The 16,679-nt window shown below is 36.9% G+C and overlaps 1 protein-coding gene across 1 annotated transcript; it reads right to left on the reverse strand.

The window, feature by feature from the left end:
- Positions 1 to 13,648: 13,648 nt before the first annotated feature.
- LOC124235935 (olfactory receptor 11G2-like) lies at positions 13,649 to 14,602 on the reverse strand. Its single transcript, XM_046654485.1, has one exon. The coding sequence runs from the start codon at positions 14,600 to 14,602 to the stop codon at positions 13,649 to 13,651; it is 954 nt and encodes a 317-aa protein (XP_046510441.1).
- Positions 14,603 to 16,679: the final 2,077 nt, after the last annotated feature.

Consider the following 16,679-nt stretch of genomic DNA (forward strand, 5'->3'; position numbering starts at 1 on the left):
GGGCCCAAGACAGTGGAGAGAAATCAGAAAACGACAAGTCACTCTGCTGCTGAGGCCTTGAAACTTAACTTAGAACAGGGAGTTTGATTCATGCAGGCAAATGTATTGAATATTCTAAAACAAGACTGAATAAATCCTGTCCTATTCAGAGTGAGCCCTTTGGCCCTGATTCATTATAATTCTAGGAAGCTTGAACATTGTCAGTGGAAAATCAGTTAAATTTCATCTCCTTTTGATATAAAGAAATCTTGAAATAGAGACAAAAATTGTTTGTCTTATGTCTATTTGTTTTTCAGTGAAAGCATTTCAGATATAGCAATTAGTGCTGTTTACTTCAAAATGTGAGGACACACATGCTATCATTTTATAATAGATTTGAATCTGACAGTTTTTACATATTTGAATGGCTTGGTCTTTGACTTTATATCAGCTTTTCCCTCTTTATTTCTCTCTCTCTTGAGTTATTTCCACTAGGAGAATTTATTTTCTATCATTTATTTCTAGGATACCAGAAGAAAATCAACAAAGATATTCACACAATAAATTCTTTTTGTATCTTACTATTAAAGACATTTATATTGCACTCCAGCTCATTTACAATTTGATATTTAATCATTTGTTTTTAGCAATGAAAAGTCACTACTGTTCACTCTCTGATGATTAATTTCACATGGAAATACATCATACTGCATATATATTTAAAATGAATGTCATTAAAGAGGAATATAACATATGAGATACATGGAGAAGGAAATTAAAATCACCAAGAGGTTCTTTTCTAAAGTTTTCTTACTGATGCCACAAATTTCCCTTAAAATTCACTATGGGAGATTTTACTTAAATCTGTTTAAGAAATAGCTCCCAATTTTCAAATTAACAGAAAACAATGGAATCAAAGATATTTCAAAAATAATTATGTACCCATATTTCAAAATTTGCCCTTATTCTCTTTAGAACACCATCACCAAAGTAGGTGTCTTTTGTGTATGTGTGTTTGAAATATGGGAAAGATTGGCCCTAAGCTAACATCTGTTGCCAATCCTCCTCTTTTTGCTTGAGGAGGATTGTTCCTGAGTTAACATCCACACCTATCTTCCTCTACTTTGTATATGGGATGCCGCCACAGAATGACCTGACAAGAGGTGTGTAGATCCACGTCTGGGATCCAAACCTGAAAACCCCTGGGCTACTGAAGTGGAGTGCGCAAATGTAACCACTATACTACCGGGCTGGCCCCTAAAGTAGATGCCTTTTTAAGAATCAAATACAACTCATAGAAAAGAGCACAATGATAGCTTTAAAATATTGTAATCCACATAAATTTTTTAACAAAATATTTTTAACTTTTTTTACTGATAAGAGGAGAATTTTCCTTAAAAATAATTTTGATAGAAATGGCGTATATAGAATATTTATAACAATCACTGAACATAATCAAGTAGGAAAAAACCCCTTATATTCAGTGAGGTCATATTAAATAAGATAAATATATTTCTAATGATGCAGCTGTTGCAGGTTCACTAAATTAGCAATGCCTAAAGTGAACTATAAACCTATTCATGTAGAATAAAACATAACTTTTCTACTGGGCTGGTTGTGTTAAAGCAGGTTGACATCTTGTGGACACAAAAACAAGAAGATAAGGAAACTTAAAGATGAGGATAAATCCTTCGTAATTTTTTAAACTAGGATGATTATGAAGAGCTAAACTAACCTGCACTGATGATCATTTTGGTTCCCCACTATGGAAACTCTGCGCTTTCCAAGCACCAGACTACTCTTCTCAATAAGACAAGAAAGCAGTGTTGCCGAGGGCAGCACTTACCCATGGAACAGCAGCAACCATGACTTGAACTCAGATTCACAGACTTTGACTCAAAATCAAAATGTGCAAGATTTAGCTCCATGTATTTGAGGTATAGACTACTGTTTCTGACATTAAAAGAGAAAAAAAGGTGTTGGCCCCATAGCCTAGTGGTTAAGTTCCATGCACTCTGCTTTGGCAGCCTAGGTTCACAAGTTTGGATCCTCAGCACAGAACTACACCACTCATCAGCCATGCTATGGTGGCAACCCACATACAAAATAGAGGAAGATTGGCACAGAGGTTAGCTCAGCGTGAATCTTTCTCAGGAAAAAAAAAAAAAAGGAAAGAGAGAGAGAGAAAAATCCTCACAGAAAAACTATTAGTCAGCTGTAGGGAAAGCATGGTAAATGAATTTCACAGATAATTTCCAACATAATTGTAAGAAGCAGTTCCCAGTATAGTCACCATTAAACTCTATGTGAATCTGTCCTTATACACACTGATTTTATTTTACACTTAAAAAGTTTTTAATGCTACTTCTCCTGAAGGAGTTAATTGAGCATGGTTTGGAGACAAGGTCAAAAATGACATTTGTAGGAAAAATTGTCACTTGAGGCTGAGTTATAGGTGATGTAGGATCTGTAAAAGCAGGATTGGAAATAAGCACCTGAAAGGCTTTTTGAAAGAGGTCTGGTATAGGCAGGGAAATGGTGGAGATGATTATTCAGACATCATATGAAAGGAAGTGATCTGGGATAAGAAGAGCACACTGGGTGAGAGCAGAGTGGAACTGAAGAGAAGGAGTTGGAGTAATAGATAGAAAAGCAGGCCAAAGAAAATCTAGGTCCCAGCCTGAGTGTTTCCACTTATTAGCCATAAAATCTTGGGGAGCTCATTTCTTTAAATAGAAGCTACATACTTCCCTTTCTAGTATACCCTATAGGGCCAATATGAGAATGAAATGAGATAATAGATATGAAAATATTCTGTAAATGTCTATATAATCATAATAAGATGAAATGTGGTTCAAGAGCCTCAGGAGTGGATTCCTAACTTTCCATTATCTCTTAAGATTGTCATGAAAATATCATTCCAGAATGAGAATTTATTTTCTTAGAGTCTAAGAGTCTAAATGAGCTCCCTGGCTTGTCTCCCTCCCCAAATATATATACACAATGACAGGTTAAGATAAAAATTCGTTTTAAAAGCAGCAATTTTTTTTATTTGACAACTAGAAATAAGACTTTTAAAATGCCCATGTCTCTTTCTAGTCTATTAACAACACAACAATGATGGGGATGACCCTTTTATATTGTAAATAGGACCATGTTATTCCTCTGCTCCAAACTTTCCAAAGTCTTTCCATCTCATGCAGAATTAAATGTCCTTACTATGGCTTAAAAGGCCCGGCAGAATTTGCCCTCTGTCCATTCTCTTTGAATTCATCTTCTATATTCTTCCCCTTAATCTCTCTATTCCAGCCAGACCAAAATTTCTCTTCCTTCAACACAGTCCTGCCTTAGGATCTTACAGAGAACTTGCTTCCCCCATCTGGAATGCTCTTCCTTCAGCTATCTACATGGCTCATTCTTTCATCCTCTTTAAGGTTTTGCTTAAACGTTCCTTTCTCTGATCATGCTATTTAAAATTTCTGCCCTTTCTCCCACCCTTCCTGCCCTTATTCCCTTTTCTCCACAGTGCTTATCACTCTCTGGTATACTATGTGTTTTATCTATTTATTTTTTTACTGTCTATTCCCCACTAAAAAGTAAACTCCACATGGATAGTGGGTTTTGACCATTTTGGTCATAGTATATCTCTATTACATAGAAGAGTGCCCGGAACATAGTAAATGCTCAGTAAATCTTTGTTGAAAGAATTACTACTGTTTTATCTGATGTTAAAACATGTATCACTTATATAAGCATGAAACTGTCAGTCTATCCCTAATCTGGAAGATTCTCAAACATGAAGAGCCAAGGGGATAAGAAAGTTGTTGCTAAATCCGCATCCATTAGGCACTTTAATTAGATTCTTTATTCACTTTTAAAAATATTGAACTGTCTAAAGACATGCCAATGCCTTGAGTATACCAACAATGATTCACCTGGGATAATTCGTCTTGTTCTACATTCCACACCCATCCCCAATAATGAAAACTGAAACAGTATGAAATAGCACAGATATAATGCCCTCATATCACTATCTACTGGAGTTGTCCATTTTGAAAATATTGTTGTTACACTTGGAATGTAGTATGTATCAGCTACATAGTAACTCTGCCCAGGTTAGTTGAAGAATAAAACATTGAGGGATCCCACTGAAAAGTATCTTCTTTAAAGCGTGCATTGGAGAATTAGCAGGAGTGAATCAAGTTTTTCTTGCTTATTCTTTTACGTCTGGACAATGATTTACTTGGTGTCTTGTAGATTTGTCTATGTTCATTTTATCCTCAGGACTTTCTTCAGTGCAACCTTCATTTCTTTGTTTCCTAAACTGTAAATCAGAGGGTTTAAGAGAGTAGTTGCCATGGAATAGAACCAAGTCATGATCTTCTGCATTTCAGCTGAGTTATCAGCTGTGGGGCTCACAAACATTGCCAAAAGGGCCCCAAAGAATAAGCACACCACTGTCAGATGTGATCTACAGGTGGAAAAAGCTTTCTGCCAGCCAGCTGCTGAAGGGACTTTTAACATAGCTATTGGTAAAAGGGAATAGGAGCTAAGGATGTACAGAAGAGTGAGGATTATAATGAGGGAGCTCAGGACACAGAAAATGATCTCAGTGACAGGAGATGGGGCACAGGACAGAGCCATCAGTGTGTGCACATCACACACAAAGTGATCAATGGTATTGGGCCCAAAGAAAGGCAATTGAGAGAGCTGCACAGTTGAGACAGAGTAACTAAGGAATCCAAACACCCAGGAAAGCTACATCAAGATAGAGCAGTCTCGGGTCATGACTGTCAGGTAGTGCAATGGGCAGCAGATACCCAGGTACCTATCATATGCATGATGCAGAGGATATATTCTTCATTTGTACCAAGGAAAGCCAAAAAATATAACTGGAGGAAACAGTGAACGGAAGAGAGAGATTTTTGTCTCTGAGAGGAAGTTGACTAGCATACTGTGCACAGTGGAGGTAATGTACCAGATTTCAAGGAAAGCAAAGTTCCCTAAAAGAATATACATTGGAGTATGGAACTATGGACGTCACAGCATAGGCAATGGCCCCATTTCCCATCGTGGTAAATATATAGACGCCAAAGAACAGTGAAAAGAGGAATCTTCGCACTCCTAACAACCAGGGCAGCCTAGGAGGACAAACTCAGTCCCAGTGCCTGTTGCTGAGTTGTTAATGAATCCTAGGACTGCAGAGAAGACAGAAAATATCATTATACAAGCTGTTTTGTTTCCTGAAAATCTTGTAGGAAACGTATGTGAGGTAAATATGGTGACAATTTGACAATTACTTTCGAATAACCCATCTATTCACTCTTAGCTCTTGTTTAAAAGCCACCAATCAAGAATCCTGGTGATTCTAAATTTCGATAAATTTGCGTTCATAACAATGGAATATTTACCTTATTTGGACTTTCTTTATCCATGGGTTAGGTTAAAAAACATCTTCTCCGGGCCGGCCTGGTGGTGTAGTGGTTAAGTTTGGGCGTTCCACTTCAGCGGCCTGGGGTTCTCTGGTTTGGATCAGACCCATGCACCGCTTATCCAGCCATGCTGTGGCAGGTGTCCCACATATAAAGTAGAGGAAAATGGGCATGGTGTTAGCTCAGGGCTAATTGTCCTCAAAAAAAAAGAAAAACATCTTCTTTTTCCTTTGAAATTTTGGAAACTCAGGAGTACTACCATAGATGAAAGGCAGCAAAGTGGTTATCAGTTTGTATTTCTTTTTCCCACCCCTGGTGGAATTATTTCTAATAACATAGATTTTAGTCTGAGTTTACTTTTTAGCCAAGAATTAGGAGTAGAATAACTATTTTTTTGACATCTCTCCCGAAGGAGAAAGTACTTGACGTACTTCTCCGATACTCTAGAGCTGTGTGTGTCCATTATACACTCTGAGGTGTTCACATCAGAATATTTTCTCTCATCACATGTTAATGAATTATAGATCTCAACACTGAAAGCAAGAGGAGTGGTCATATTAATATTTTTCTGGAGAGTAGAGAGTTAATGTTTACCTCAGAATATTACTTGAATTGACTTTATGCTTTTATCTTAAGTCCCCTAATTTTTCAATTGAATATCCACTATCCTAAACAAATTAAGTGTTTTAAATCATTATGCCATAAGTCTCTCATCAAAATAAACAATTTGTTTCAAAATATATGGTCCAGCTACTTAAAAGATTTCACTCTTACTTTGTCTATGTTTAATGGGTGATGGATTTCAACATTCATGCCTGCAATCTCACCTACCCACCTGCAGGAAACTCAGAATATTAATAAGCTGGGAAAGATCAATTATCAAAAGTCAGATATAGGGGCCGGCCCCGTGGCCAAGTGGTTAAGTTTGCGCGCTCCGCTTCGGCGGCCCAGGGTTTCACTGGTTCAGGTTCTGGGCGGGACATGGCACCGCTCATCAGGCCATGTTGAGGCGGCATCCCACATGCCACAGCTAGAAGGGTGCACAATCAAAATATACAGCTAGGTACTGGGAGAATTTGGGGAGAAAAAGCAATAAAAAGAAAAAAGATTGGCAACAGTTGTTAGCTCAGGTACCAATCTTTAAAAAGTCAGATATAAAAACAAAAAAACAGATATTACATAGGTTTAAATGTTACAAAAGGTCAATTCTTGCTGGAAATAAATTATATATTTTTTTCTCTCACTTTGGGTATACATAAACCACATGTAAAATGCATTTAATAAGCCTTCTCCAAATGCAAGGATATGTTTTAGCATTAGATTATTCAGTACAACATTTCAAATAATCTAAAATGCTTATATCTTATTACTTCAGTTTTCAATGCTGCAAATTCTGTATATGCTACATTTACCTTATCAAAATAAAGTGAACTTCCAAAATAAAAATGCCTTTTTTAAAAAAAAATTAAGAACGTGAAAAATATAGGAACGGACAAAAAATACCACTTCCCATATTAAAGAAATTGTTACTCTTTGGTGAATTGCATTTCTCTCTTCTTTAATAATTGAAATGAGATTTTTCAAAATATGTTGTTTTATAACCTGTTTTTTAACAATGTATTTGAGTCTTTTTTCTGTGTCAAAAATGTAACTCTATGCTATCAATCCAGCGACTACATTGTCTTCCATAGATTTAATCAACTCCCTAGTGACAGATTTAGACTGCTACCAATGTTTTGTAATATAATAAGCACTGTATCAATATTCTTAAACAAATATCTTTATATACCTGACCCTTAAAGTGAGCTTATAATGATTTGAAAAATTTGCAATTAGATGAATCAATGTACTATGTCTTAGTTTTTGATGAAGATTTTAGGTATCCTTTTGATACCTACCATTTACTAAAGTGATAATGTCAAACCCTATTGCATATAAAACAAATTCATGCTTAATATTTCCATAGCATGTTTTATATCTATCTACTAGAGCGTGTGCCATATTGACCTAATCATGTGCTTCCCTCCAGACTGAAAGCTTCTATACTTCATGAATTATGTTAAATTTAACTTTACATTCTCAGTTGACTGAGTTTCTGGTGCATAGTAGGCCCTGACTGAATGATTTAATGATTGAATGAATGTTCACACTTGCCAGTGCTGTAACTGAAAAGCTAATCTGCTGAGTTTATGAACATCATGATAACCATGCACCCAATCTGAACATCACTGGGCAGTTTTATGTGGCTCTTATGTAACCAAACTTGTAGCAAGGTCACATTTAAACCTGTGCCCCAATAATCTCTCCTTGCCTCATATCCCTGTCATGTTTGACTGTCCACTCTGTCAGCCTCCCTAGTCATTTACTCTCTTTTTTATTTTCACACCTATAATCAGCATTGTGCTCAATACTTCTTATTCCATCCTTTCCTTCATAAGAGTTGTCTCCTGCTTTTGTACTTCCTTCTTAGTGAATGGCTCCACTCTCCATTTTCCAATCCATTTAGCATCTGCTAAAGCCATAAACCTGAGAGTCATTCAAGACAATTCCTAATTCTGTTACCTCCTATATGCAACCAATCACCAAATCCTGCTGCTTTTCCCACTCCAAAATGTTTTTCAAATCTGTCCTGGACACATAGGAGATCAATGTAAATGCTTTCTTTGTTTGGATGATCCAGTAGTGGAGGGGAGGAGAGGTATGCATATAACCTAGAAGGAAAAATAGGACTCTATAGGAAGGACTGAGAACCCAGTTTTAGGAGGAAAGCCTATGGCTTGGTGAGGGAGGAAGAAATCACCCACCCTGACAATCCATGTGGTGACATACCACAGCTGGATCAGGTTCACAAATGATTGACTCAATCCAGTAATACTTAACAACTCAGTAGTGCTGTTATATCACTGTATTTAAAAGAAAATAAATGATAATATCACATTGATTTGGTTTCAAATACCATATAATATACTAGTGCTCTTGGTTAAGGTAGCACCTATATTTCAGCTCTTGCAAAAATACTGTTGAATATATATGCCTAGTTCAGTTCCTGGAATATACCAGTAGCTGAAAAATTTATAGCTGTTGTTGTTAATAACACTACTACCTGAACAAATATGATTACCAAGTGACTAGGATATATTCTTTTTAGCCTTTTGTGTTTAAAAACCTAAATTAAAAACAAGAAATTTAAGTGAACCTGAAAGATTAGATTAAAAAGTTACTCCGTTCCCATGTATCACACAGAAAAACTATGGGCAGCTCTCTTTGGTTGCTGAGATTTATTTTACTGACTTTCTTATATATTCTGGCATCAAAAATATACAGCTTGGTCTGATAGTAAGGGAGAAGACATTCAATCATAGTACTGTTAATAATTCAAGATACAGAAAATAAATGAATAAAAGAAAGGCATTACATTACCTGTGATGTACCTAAGAGTTAACTGGGAGTAAGTTATATTTAATTGGGGGCATTGTAGAAGAAAAGTTATTGAGCACAACTCTAAACAATCTTCTAATACCAAATTATGTAATTTATCAAATTTCCGAATAATGGCGCATTCCTTTGTGAATCATTAGGCAAGGAAGTTTCAGGGGTTGTTAATCTCAGGAAGATCTGAGGAGCTGGACAGTGGAGTCAACAGTTAATATAACATAACTTATTATTAACTTTCTGGGGATACTGTGGATGAAGTCACATATCCAGAAATATAAAACCCACAAACGTTTGCAAAAACGTATTAATTAAAATGGGATTCGACTGGAGCTAACAGCCATTTGTAGATGTCTTAGAAAAATTGCAGCGAGCCTAGACAAGAAGAAAATTTACTTACCTTTCATGATGGGGCTAAGTGTGGGCAAAGCTTGGCATAAACACTGAATCTGTATCTTCTCATCGATGTCTCTCTTTCCTTCACATGGAATCAAAACCCAGGGGTCTGCCTCAGAGAATTCTGGGATAGATACAGTTAACTGCTGAAACTCCATTATCTGCCTTCCTGAAATGCTCAACAAAACAAAACAATTACAGCAATATGGTACTTCTGTTGGCCAATAGGATAGGCAGTGAAAAGAAGCACAACCCTATCAGTCCTTGAGGTGTGAGCCTCAACTAACATTGATATTCTCATCAAGGGCAATATAAGAAACCTCAATCACCCCCTGGCACCCAGATCTTTCACTTGTTTTGCTAAGCAGAGGAAATTCAACAGGTGAAATTTATATATTGGTTACTTTTGCTGTAGAGTAGCTGAAAGAAGTGAGGTAAGAAAATCATGAGGCGATTTCCAAAAGGCAGTACAGATGAATGAAGGGGAAGGGAGTATTGTTGAGACTCCCGAGGGTGCAATTAAAGTTTCATCTTAGAGATTATTGTGATGTGTTCAGTTTCCCCTTGGGCTGGTTTATAACTCCCCCACGACTCCCTGGTTTTATGTCCTTTCGTTATCTATAGTTTTTTTTTTATAGTTTAGGTTAAATTGGCTCCCAGAGAGAAGGCAGGAATGATGTCTTAAAGGCAAAGGTGAGATGTCTGTGTTGATTTCCAGAGAATTTCTTTTTGTTTTCTGGAAAATCTTTTTCGCTGTGAAATGTAGAGAATGTTCACAATGTACATTGTTTATCCTCTCTGGGACTGTGTTTTCTTCACACACTTGACATCTGTAAATTTTTGCTTTCAGTTCTTAATTACTGATAGATTATTTGTTTTCTATTTGTCCTATCTGTTCTTTGTTCATTTATTTTTTCTCTCATGTTTTCTCTTGGGTTATTCAAGTATTTTGATTGTTTCACTTTTCTCTATCATCTTTTTTTGATGATTTTAAAATATTTTATTGTGGTAAAATATACATAACGTAAAAGTGACTGTTTTAACCATTTTTAAATGCATAGTTCTGTGGCATTAAGTGCATCTACATTGTTGTGCAACCATCGCCACAATCCATCTCCAGAAACTTCTCATTGTCCAAAGCGAAACTCTGTACCCATTAAACAATAACTTCCCATTTCACTCTTCCCCAGCCCCTGGAAAATACCATTCTACTTTCTACTTCTATGAATTCCCACCTTGTGTAGGTGGAATCACACAAAATTTGGCCTTTAGTGACTAGCTTATTTCCCGTAGAATAATGTCTCCAAGGTTCATCCATGTTGTAGCATGTGCCAGAATTTCCTTTTTTGTAGGGCTGAATAATATTCCATTGTTTGTGTATACAGCATTCTGTTTATCTGTTCATCTGCTGAAGGACACTTGGGTTGCTATGAACATGGGTATACAAATGTCTGTTTGATTTCCTGCGTTCAGTCCTTTTACATATAAACCCAGAAATGGAATTGCTGGATCATATGGTAATTCTATGTTTAATTTTTTTGAGGAACTGCAATACTATTTTTCACAGAAGCTGCACCATTTACCATTTGCACCAGCAATGCACAAGTACTCCAATCTCTCTACATCCTTGTCACTTCTTACCTTCTTTTTTATTTTTGATAATAACGATTCTAATGGGTGTGAAATGGTATGTCATTTTAGTTTTTATTTACATTTCCCTTATAATTAAGGATGCTGAGCATTTTTTTCATGTGCTTATTGCCCATTTGTATATCTTCTTTGGAGAAGTATTTTGCTTTATTCAAGACCTTTGGCCATCTTTAAATTCTTTTTCTTGTTGTTGCTGAATTACAGGATTTCTTTATACATTATGGATATTAATCCCTTTTCAGATATGTGATTTGCAAACATTTTATAGCATTCCATGGGTTGCTTTCTCATTTCATTGATAGTGTCCTTTGATATACAGAAGTTTTTAATTCTGATGTGGTCCAATGTATCTAATTTTTTTTCTTGCCTGTGCTTTTTGTGTCATATCTAAGAAATCATTGCCAAATGCAACGTCATGAAGCTTTTCCCTTATGTTTCTTCTAAGAGTTTTATAGATTTTGGTCTTATGTTTAGGTCTTTGACTCATTTTGAATTAATTTTTCAATACAATAGCATAAGGATCAAATTTCATTACTTTGCATGTGCATATACAGCCTTCCCAGCATCATTTTTTGAAAAGACTGTCCATTCCCCATTGAATGGTGCTGGCACCCTTGTCCAAAGAATCTGACTGTAAATGTGAAGACTTATTTTTGGGCTCTCTCTTCTATACCATTGTTCTACATGTCTGTTTCTATGGCAGTAACATATTGTTTTGGTTACTGTTGCTTTGAAGTAAGTTTTGAAATCAAAACATGTGAGACCTCCAACATTGTTCTTTTTCAAAATTGGTTTGAATTTTTGTGGTCCCTTGAGACTCCATATGAATTTTAGGATGTATTTTTCTATTTCTGCAAAAAATATCATTGGGATTAGAGATTGCCTCAAATCTGTAAATCACATTGCACCATTATGTGCATATTCTGCCTTTTTCCTTTTTTGAATGTATTAGTGCTCTTTCCATGTGTTTGAGTATTTTCTGTATGTTATTTGTTTATATATTTTTGCTCTTTTTCCTTTTGGGATGTTGTTCTGTTGTCTTACTGTTTACAAAGCTTTATATATATTAAGGAAACAAACATTGTTTAACTGGCAGTTAATTGAGAAGTACTAAAGATAGAAGTATAGGATTAGTCTGTAATAAAAAGTAACTTGGGCTAGTGAAAAGGCTGGTAGATAGGGAATTTTTGTTTTTTATCATTAAAGTTAATATCTTTAGCAAATCACTCCTGATTCCCAATGCTCATTTTCTTTCCCTGTGGAATCCAGTAGTTGAAATGGTAAAGACACTTCAATAATAGGAAGACCTTTCATTCAGGGAAAGTAGGGAGTTCAAGAACTAGACCATTACTAATACAAATCCTAATGAAATATTTTTACAGATCTAAAATTGCTGAATGCCTCCAATTAAAAAATAAAATGGCCTATATCTGATCTCTGTGGTCCTGGTTGTAGCTCTTATTTTGCTGTGAGCCCCCTCAACCCCACCTCACTTGCAGTGGTGGAATCCTCGCGTATCTGGAGCTGTTTGCAATGAAAAGAAAAGCAGGTCTACATCCCAGACTTGTGTTTATAACAGTCCCTATATCCACTTGTCTCTGATTTATGGTTTTCTGCATGGTTATGCTACAAGATCATCTTCTGAATGTGAGGGAAGAAGTGAGAACTTACGAATTTAGATATAATAGAAAAAATTCCAGTTATGGTCAGCTTGTATTAAACTAACCCATCCACCAAAAGTAACTATAAAATCTGGAGAAAATACATAAAATAACAATTTGAAAGCACTGGAGAGCAGTCAACAATAGACAAGACTTCAAGGGCTATAATTCCAGGAAGGAAGGGTCAAGGAGATGAGGTCTACATTTACCTTGGGTGTTTTTCCCTGAGCAAATTTGGCAATTCACTCAGTTGGGAAAGTATGGGCATATGGAGGCATACAGGAAGGAATGTGGGTAGGCAGAATAAAGTTTCAGCAGAAAACCGTAGTTTCACTGAATTGAGGAAATAATAGATTTGGTGTTTGCAGCTGCCAAAGCAGCTGGTGTTTGAGAAACAAGTCCTGAAGAGAGGAGGACCACAGAGAAGTGAGGCTCAAAAAATAATGCCATATCTATTCAAGGCATTTTTGGATTTCTAAGCCATTCATGTGCAAGATGAGATTTTAAGAAATCTAGAAGAAAGCAGAAACTGGGAGTCTGAAGAGCTGAGCAGAGGTTTCAGGATTCACGGGGTTCAAGGAATACAGAAATAGAAGTCAGGCCCGTTAAGGTGGAGGGGTCCTGAAACAGTCAAGGCTTGCAGTTGAGATCTCAGAAAGTCAATATGCCTGGAGTAAGGGTCACATTCCAGAAATAAGAGCAAAACAGGAGTAGACTATTTTTACAATAACTAAAAATAGTCCTTATATGAGATCAAAGTGATCTGCTTCTATGTATGGCAAAAAGAAAACTTAACTTTTGTTGAATTACTAAATCAATTTTCTTTACAATTTTTTAAGTATAATGTTCAGCATTTAATGAAAAAAAAAATGAGGCATGGTAAGAAACAGGGCAAATGATCAAGAACCAAGAGAAGAAATAAACAAAAAAGATGTTCACATGTGATTGAAGTTTTAGTGGAGACTAGTGTGAACACATATGAAACAAGTTATTTTTTAATTTGAAAATGAGTGAAATACAATTTTTGCACAGGTTTGTAAGTAAGTTAAATACAATTTTTGGCTCTAAGAGCCCAAAAGCTTTTCTGATGAACACTTTTTATATTCTCAGAAATGTCTGCAGGGCCTTTTTCATATCTTTGTTCCGAAGACTATATATCACAGGGTTCATGAGTGGTGTCACAACAGAATAAAAAAGAGTCACAATCTTCTGTGTTCCAGCTTCTTGCTCAGTTACTGAGCTCCCATACATGACCAGCACTGAGCCATAGAACAGTGAAACCACAGCCAGATGAGACCCACAGGTGGAGAAAGCCTTTCTTCTCCCCGCTGATGAAGGGACTTTCAATACAGCTCTTAGGACCAGAGCATAGGACCCCATGATGAGGAGAAAGAGAATGATGACGGGCACAGCATTCAAAGTGGAGAAGACAAGCTCTACCACAGGAGCTTTTTTGCAAGCGAGTGCTAGAAGAGGACCTGGGTCACACAGGAAGTGGTTGATAATCCTGGATCCACAGAAAGACATCTGGGAGACGATGATGATGGGAATCAAGAACCAGAGGAAACCAAGTGCCCAGCAGCTGACCACAAGATTAGTGCAGAGACGTCCTGTCATCCAAGTAGGGTAATGTAGAGGCCGGCAGATGGCGAGATATCGATCAAATGCCATAATAGTCAAGAAAAAGCACTCTGTAGAACCCAAGGAGAAGAAAAAGTAGAACTGGAGAAAGCATCCAGAGAAGGAGATGACCTTGGTGTCAGAGAGGAAGTTGGCCAACATGTTGGGGACAGTGGAGGTGACATAGCAGATCTCCAGGAAGGAGAAGTTGGCGAGCAGGATGTACATGGGGGTGTGGAGTCTCTGATCCCAACGCACAGCACAGATGATGGAACCATTGCCCATGAGGGTCAGGAGGTAGACAATAGAGAAGAGCACAAAGAGGAGGATCTGCCCCTCCCTTGGGCAAGGGAAGCCCAGGAGGATGAAGCCAGTGATAGTGCTGGAGTTGTTGGGGATTTTCATGGGTCTGTGAGCTGTGAAAAGACCCATAATTATTAAATACCCCTGGAAATCAGAGGGACTTTATTTTCTTTGTGCTTGCAGGAAACTGATATTTCTTTGTTTATTTATTATTAATTTAACATTTATAGAATGTTATTATTTGCTAGTTATTTTTTCTAGATATTGTGCATACAGTAGTGAACAAAATAGATGAAAATCCCTATATCATGTAGCTTACCCCATGTAGGAGAATGCAATGTAGACTGACATTACAATGTATAATTCTCCCTTTATCTCCTCTTAAACTAAATACACTGGGTTATCTCTCTTCCTGGCAAATACCTTTGTAAAAGTAGGCCGAAGTTATTGCTATGTCAAACAACAGTGTCATCAAAGTGACTGGGGACACACATGATTCTTGCATTTAAAAAGGTTTCCATAATTTTTTTTAAATGAATGGTTAAGTGCATTTTCTAAATACTCATGAGCAGTCTCCTAATGCAGCTGCTTGCAGGCAGGTGCCTTGTTGGCTCATGTGATTCTGGAGCAGGAAAATACTGGGACTTTTGATGTCACTTAGAAATTACTTAATAGTTGGCTATATTTCAAGCTAACCTGTCAATTTATTCTCTCTAATGCCACTATCTATCAGTTCAAGAATAAAGCCATCAACGTTTTCTGGGGAAAACTACCTGGAACATAGCACATAAGGCCATCTGGATAGGTATCCTGAAAGACAACATTAACATCAGTAATCTGACCATCTTGAGATAGGTCTATTCTCTGGGATAAGGAGGCAGGGGTGTGCTAGAACCCTTTCTCTAGGTCAAGTTTGTTTATGACTACTTGATTCCATGTCAAGGGGCACCGATGTGTCCAATAAGAACTCCTGTGATTCTAACTGTCTCTGCCTTGATGTCTATCACCACAGGACTTTGCCGCCTCAGCTAGGGTGGGATGGTGAGGTGAAGGTAATTGCGTTAGGAGCTCTGTCTTCCATATGCTTTTGCTCAGCTTTTAAATTCATCTGTCTAGGGGATCAGATTAAGTTTCAAATGATAATATATTTATTTCTTATGAAGGAGAGCTGAAAGCAGATATTATGAAAATATCTCATATTCATGAAATGACTCTCTGCTATATTCATTTGGGAGTAAAACATTCAGGACTTTGCCTTTGTTGAAGAAGTTTACTTCCCCCCGCCCACCCCCAGTAATTTGCCTTATCTCTTTGTAGAATGTTTTAAAACTAATGTTGGGGTCATTTGGCACACTGCTTACTCATATATGGCAGAAGGCAAGATTTGATGTAACTGATGAGCACAGGTAATTTTGATCTCAGAAGTTAAAACAAAACAAAATAAACATTTTATGAAGATTGTGAGTTTGTACTATTAACTTTGAGAAATGACACCTGGCTTTTATCAATTCAAAGTAGCTGTTGCTTAATGGTGGTTGTGTATTTTTTTTAACTGAACATTTTTTTTTATTTGTTCATAATAGCTTGCATCATTGTGAAATTTCAGTTGTACGTTATTTCTTGTCCGTCACCACATAAGTGCTCCCCTTCATCCCCTGTGCCCACCCCATCCCCCTTCCCCTGGTAACCACTGAACTGTTTTCTCTGTCCATGTGTTTGTTTATATTCCACAGATGAGTGAAATCATATAGTGTTTGTCTTTCTCAGTCTTGCTTATTTCGCTTAACATAATACCCTCCAGGTCCATCTATGTTGTTGCAAAGAGTAGTTGTGTATTTTTGATTTGGATTATTTTGCTAGTTTTCCTCAAATCTCAATTTATGTGCAGTCATCTATTTGACCATCTTGTTCCTGGATATGTGCATAGTTGAGTAAATATTTGAGGACTTTCTTTTCTTCTCTTATGTTTTTACATCACATCTCCCTTTCTCTTAGCTTTCATGCAAAACACAGCAGCAATTCCTATTTGCTGTAATTCTGAAAGAGAACTTGATTCATCTGCTTCTCTCTCTTTCCCCTGCACTCCCCTTGTTCCAGCTATCAGTATTATTTCTCTGGATGACTACAAAGGCCTCCTGAACGACCTCTCTGCTTCCTGCCTTTGCTTCTCTACACAGCAGCCACACTGACATTTTCAGAAGGTAAA

The sequence above is a fragment of the Equus quagga genome, chromosome 2 (assembly GCF_021613505.1).
Source record: "Equus quagga isolate Etosha38 chromosome 2, UCLA_HA_Equagga_1.0, whole genome shotgun sequence".
NCBI classification, from domain to species: Eukaryota; Metazoa; Chordata; class Mammalia; order Perissodactyla; family Equidae; genus Equus; species Equus quagga.